This window comes from Phoenix dactylifera, chromosome 3 (assembly GCF_051530095.1).
Source record: "Phoenix dactylifera cultivar Ajwa chromosome 3, Ajwa_hap1_PhDact_Kaust_v1.1, whole genome shotgun sequence".
NCBI lineage: Eukaryota > Viridiplantae > Streptophyta > Magnoliopsida > Arecales > Arecaceae > Phoenix > Phoenix dactylifera.
In genome coordinates, this window is record NC_143192.1 from 42072288 (window position 1) to 42078363 (window position 6076).

At 38.6% G+C, this 6076-nt stretch overlaps 1 protein-coding gene across 1 annotated transcript; it reads left to right on the forward strand.

The window, feature by feature from the left end:
- The first annotated feature begins 167 nt into the window (after positions 1-167).
- On the forward strand, positions 168-3652 carry LOC103718494 (Transmembrane proteins 14C). Its single transcript, XM_008807350.5, has 5 exons — positions 168-456; positions 588-652; positions 1753-1840; positions 1963-2775; positions 2874-3652. The coding sequence occupies exons 1-4, from the start codon at positions 174-176 to the stop codon at positions 2070-2072; spliced, it is 546 nt and encodes a 181-aa protein (XP_008805572.3). The 5' UTR covers positions 168-173; the 3' UTR covers positions 2073-2775; positions 2874-3652.
- Positions 3653-6076: the final 2424 nt, after the last annotated feature.

Genomic DNA, 6076 nt, shown 5'->3' on the forward strand with positions numbered 1-6076 from the left:
TCATTTTTGGAAATTAACAAGAATGCTTGTGGAGTTTATCTTAAAGCGTAAAACTATTAGCTAGCCATTAGGGATAATAATGAGTTTGGCCCGGCCCGGCCCGGATCGGCTCTTGCCAGGCCCAATGTCATCATCCTAATACTGTGCTATAAGAACCCAATTCCCGATCTTCTATGGTCATGTCCGGAGTCGACCGACCGGCCATGTCGACATCCTCCGCACCGTATCTTTCTCGTAGCTCCCTAACCCTTTGCCTCCCTTCCCTTTCTTCCGCCGCAAACCAAAGAACCCACCTCACCGCTTCCTTCTCTCGCCCCATTTTACAGCGGAAGTGGAAGAACGACTTCCGGAAGAAGACCGTCTCTCTCCGCTGCAGCGCTCTTCTCCTCGCCGACGTCGCCCCTGCCACCTGCGCGGCCTACGGCACCCTTCTTCTCGGTGGAGGCGTCTTTGCCTGTAATCCTCTTACTCCTTCCTCCTTCAACTCTCCACGAAACCGAGGAAACTTTCAATCGCTCCCTGCAGCTAAACCCCTAATTCCTTTTCTTTTACATCCATTAATTGAAGACTCGTCTCTTTCTTTGCAGATGCGAGATCCGGAAGTAGAGGCTCTATTCTTGGAGGACTATCCGGCGCTGCACTCATGGCCGTCGTAAGTAACTGGAATCCCGCGTTTGTTCTTTTCTTTTTCTTTTGAAGAATTTGGTAAATAACTGATAAGTCGATGCTTGGTTCTTCGAATTGTTTGGAACTTGTGCAACATTGCTACCTGCTATTCCCTGGCTTGATCTGGTTAAAAACTCATGCTGTCAATTCTAAATGGGAGGGAAAAAAAAGATGATTCTGTTTGAGAGACAAACGAATTCGCTAACCTCAGATAAAAGGAAACAGCAGGTCCTCTCAGATCGTGCTGCGCTATCTTTTGAGAATAATGGAGGGGGCAGGGAACCTTCCTCCAATAGCAATTATTAGGAGGAGTGAGAAAATGGTATTCAGTAACCCAAGAGCTTGGTTACAGAAGATTAATGAGCTTGACGGAAATAGCTACATGACTCTCAGCACCTCTTCTAGAAAACAAATCTTTCCATGACAGCAAGCATAGTTTTTTTTTTTAACAAAAATAAAAACCTTAAGAGTTTCGCTCCCTCCCAACCAACCACAACAGGGCGAAAACAAGCTGATCCAAAGCCTTCCTAGAGAGCTGCTTCACTCTTTTCTTCCTCCACTTAGTCCACAAGGGCATTAAGGTAGATGAAGGCATGCTACACTTTCATTTTCACTAGAGATTATTTTCTCCTCATCTTTCTTGGATGGGCTTATAGATTCTTTCAATCCATGCATTGCACAAGCTAGGTTTGTTGAAGCTCAGGAATACTCAGAATAGTGCCACAGATATGATATTCTCATTTTAAACGTAGAATACAGCTTTACAGGATTCACATTCTTCAAGCCCCATATTCACTTATTTTGTGATGCTCTTTCTGACAGGATGTGACTAGTATTGCCCTTCTTTTAGCCTGTGGTACAGGTGATTTGCATGAGTAAGAGGAAAATTTTCATTCTTCTGTTGCCTTACATTTGGTGGCTCTGCAGTGCATTAAGGGCCTTTTGTAAATGCAATCATTTTAATCATACATCCTGCATCATCCTTCTTCATCTCCTTGGTGTGATCGTTTATCATGATATTGCAAGTGTATTTTCTTCATGCTGCAAGTAATGTACATGTTGGTTTGGTAATGTTTCTTGGTGTAGGCATATTATCTCATGCAATCACCTGAGACAAAGGCAGTAGGTGATGCCATCGGATTCGGGTCTGCTTTCCTTTTTGCTGCTGTATTTGGTATGTGCTTTTTTTTTCCTCATTTATGTTTTATCAACAACCAGTGCCACTTATTGCGGAGGCTCCTTAGTGTTTTGGCTGTTGGGTCTTGAACTAGGTTTAACTCATCGATTGTTTTTCAGGTATACGGTTGGCTGCCACTCGAAAATTTATACCTTCTGGACTATTATTGGGCCTTTCTGCTGGTGCCTTGGCAGTTTTCTTTTCTGCTTATATGCAAGATAAGTTTTAAATCATGCAGGAGTTGTAACCTTAAGTCTTTCTTGGTAGATACTGGCATGATTTGGATCTGTAATATGAGATGTACAATATGTAGGATGGTGGTTCTGCAGGAATATTATTTATAGGGTATTCATGTAGGTGAAGTAATTCTACTCTACTGCATTTTCAGCATATCTGATGCTCCTGAATAAAAGGAAATAAAGATTTTGAATTTGGGTATGATCTGTGCAACTAACAATAGATACCAGGGACAGGAGGCTTCAAAAAATTTAAGAGTTTGAAACCGTTTGAGATAAAATGGTGATTTCCTTTTCAGATGAGTGACAAGATCACTTGTTGTTTGGGATATCCGTATACTCACCTGAAGTTGACATCGATCTCCTTTTTGTTTTGGAAGTCTTGCCTGAATTTAATCATCCTAAAATGATTTATGGAACTTCGGAAATGAGATTTTAGCTGGAGATTAAGACATAGCTAAAGATATCTCTAGTGATCATGATTTATGGGAGCGTTATTTGGTACCATGTCATGGGATTCCATTCAGAAGTAGTAGTGAAAAGCTTTATGTAAGGATAGCTGCAGCCACAATCGAAGTTCCTGATTATGATGGAATATTCTTCATGTTTGTGTTCACACCTGTATCGATGGTATAATATTTGTATTTCTTGTACCATTGAATGAAATTTCCATTGTGGACTCCATGAACCCCTGAGGTGAGCTCCTGAAGTCATTTTCTGTCACTGATTTTTGATGAAAAAATGGAGCTCACATCAATTCTTTTTAACAATTTTATCCTTGTTTTTTTTCTCAGATTAACTGGAAGAAGAATCTAAAGTAGATGGTATCAGAGCAGCCAGTTTCTTTGACGTTGTCTAGAGTGGAAATTTAAGTGACAAAATGGAAGTGGTCACAGTGAGTCTAATGGGCAATGAAGGGTTCCTTTGGAGCATGCAGTGGATTCTCCAGCTAATTTGGCAAGTTTTCACTGATAAAGTTCCTGTGGAATTCAGATAAGCAAATTCTTCAGAAAATTCAGCAACTATGCCTCAGTAATTCCTTTTAAACTTTGCTGTCTATTAATGATCACCCTGACAAGGTGGCACCATCAGCTTCCTCATCCTTTTAAGTTTTCAACTATAAGTTGATCTAATTAATGGAAGATTTACAGACTCATGAGACAGTTAGGCTCCAGAATTTTTGATCTGCGGATTATAGCCCAAAGATCAGAACAGGAGTTTAGGGTCAAATTCAGTAAGATTTGTTTTGCTTTCAGTTTGATTTGGTGGTTCCCTTACTGTTTTAGTACCTCGATTGATAGGCTCCAGAGTTCTTAGCCAATAGGACGTTGGCACTCCTCTACCGCTCTGTGGTGTTAGTAAATCAATAATATTTCCGACAGTTTACTATGTCTGTACATTAGTACTGTTGTCAAGAGTTTAGCACTGCAAAGAAGATGCTCAAGTTGTAACCAAATGCAAATAAGAGGTCGGAGAACTGACAAAAGGATTACTTTAGCCATTTTATGACTATCATGTAATTACTTCAAATTTTGATAGAATATGTTTGAAAGTAATTTGCAGACATGGTAAACTGTTGGAAATATTATTGATTTACTGCTTTGGAGGAATACTTTACTATGTAAGCCAAATATTTGTGGGTGCATTTGAAAGGAAGATAATAAGATGGGACTTGCCCTCGTCACCTAACGTCATAATTCACTGCAAGTTTGTTATTCGTTCTTGTTATTTAAGTTTCAAAAATAAACTTCTTCTTTTGCTTAGAAAATTAACAACTACTTATAAAAAACCATCACCAATCCTACACACGCAAACAAACAAATATATATATATATATATAACCAAATTGTTATTAATGCTTAGTGGCGTACATCATCCCGTCATTTTTTTTCAGGTGCTAAATTATTATCGACCATCCAAAATATACCAACGAGGCAGGAAACTGAGCTTTCGGATCTGTCATGAAGCTGATATAATAGTGAAGTATTATTGCTTGTCTATCATCCCTGAAAAGGACTTCCCAACAAAAACAAGCCTCTATTTGTTATAAGCCACCAAAGCCCCGTTGGTAAAGACTGTTCTGTGTTAAAGTATAACTCAAAAGCCTCCATGTGTTGTAACCTTATCATCTGCGTTCCAAATGCACCCACAAATATTTAGATTACACGGTAAAGTATACCTCCAAAGCCGTAAATCAATGCTGATTTCCAACAGTTTACCATGTCTGATTTCCACAGCCGAACCACTTGGACATGGCCGGAACCAGCTCCAGACAAGATAGGCTAGAGCACGTGAAAGAGGGGTGGCCCCTGGCCAGCAAGACCATGGGCCCAGCACCGTGGACCCTCTTTTTTCCCTTGTGACTTTCTCTATCTGAAAATACTTAGAGACAGACATCTCAAGTTTACGTTTACTATAATTGATGCTACAACGAAGATGTTCAACTTATAGGCAAACATAAGGAGAGGTCGGAGAACTGATAAAAAGATTATTCCAGCGGCAGTGTCTTATAATAACTATCACGGACATAACCTAACAATTACTTGTAGTATATTTTAAATTTATAACTTGGTTTCTTCCAATAACCTATTACAGCGTACCAAATTTTTGGTAAGATATATTTAAAAATGATTTACTAAACAAAATTATGCAAAAAATAATAGCGAATCACATTGGAAAGGAAAGAAAAATGTACATCATTCTCAATTTTTAAAGAACAGTTGCTTCGAAGTTACAGTTACAGTTGGTAGACTTGCAGTGAATGATATCGAATAATGGGTGACTGGGGCATAACAAATATCTTAGAACATATGGTAAACTATGCCCCCAAAGCCGTTTTGGTAAGTTGATCATATTGCCGGGAGTTTACCCTTGTTGACGCTACTAAGGAAATACTCAACTTGTATTCAAATGTGCCAGAGGTTCGAGGATAGACAAAAATATAGGTCTATTATATGAATTATTATCGACTTATCCTAACAATTACTTATAACAATTTTAAATTTATAACCTAGGTTGTCCAAAGAAATAATAATTATAATGTACCAAATTTTTGATAAATAATATTTAAAAATGATTTTGTCAAACAAAAATAGGTAAAAAAGTGGTAGCAAAGAATATTGAAAAGGAAGAAACCGTACATTGTTATTAATTTTTCAAGCACTACCCAAATAATAGCGACAACCGGTAGACTTACGGGGAACGATATCAACTGGCGACTGGGGCAGCTCTGATCATACCATGTGCTTCTCAAATGCACTGACTCTTAAGAGTATATAGTAAAGCATACCTGCTATTCCGTGTCAGCAAGTCTATAGTATTACCGAGAGTTCACCATCATTCACACCACAAAGAAACTACTCAACTTGTAGCAAAATGCAACATCATGGAAGATTGATTGAAAGTTCATTCTAGTGACACTGTACTAAGCAAGCAGATGGTCAGAGGGATTTTGGTTCTTGCCTCTTTGACCCTCCGCTATCCAGTTGGTGGGGCTCGTAGCTCTGGTGCTCCCACATAGTAGGTAACAGTTACTCTTCTGACATACCAGTTTCAAGTTAAATTTGATATAATAAAAGAATTCACTAGAAATCAGAAAAGTTGCACAATAATAACTTCATTTAAGCAAAAGTTATAATATGATAATAATAAAAAACACACTGAAGTTACCAGAGAACGGTAATCATAATGTTGAATTTCATATATTCTGTTGGTAAATTATTTCTGCTGAAGAATATTTCAGGTCATACCAAAAGAAGAAGATTTCTGGTCCAGCAGTCACTTTTTTTTTCACTGCATACATTATACAAAGAATCTTGTTGGCTGCACTTTTTCTAACTGACAAATTATGTGAATTACCTGGTAATAAATCAGGCAGACTCTAGCGCCTTGATAGGCAGTACAACATATTTCCACCCTCCATATGTGCAGATCCTGCTGGTCCAGGACACTAGCACTTCATAAAAACATTTGCACTCCGGATGATTTCGATTTTTGA

Bases quoted from the DNA above. Each gene is read 5' to 3' on its own strand.
- LOC103718494 (XM_008807350.5), top strand. From the start codon at position 174: ATGGTCATGTCCGGAGTCGACCGACCGGCCATGTCGACATCCTCCGCA. The intron at 653-1,752 runs GTAAGTAACTGG...TTCTTGGTGTAG, and splicing joins GCGCTGCACTCATGGCCGTC to GCATATTATCTCATGCAATC. The intron at 1,841-1,962 runs GTATGTGCTTTT...ATTGTTTTTCAG, and splicing joins CCTTTTTGCTGCTGTATTTG to GTATACGGTTGGCTGCCACT.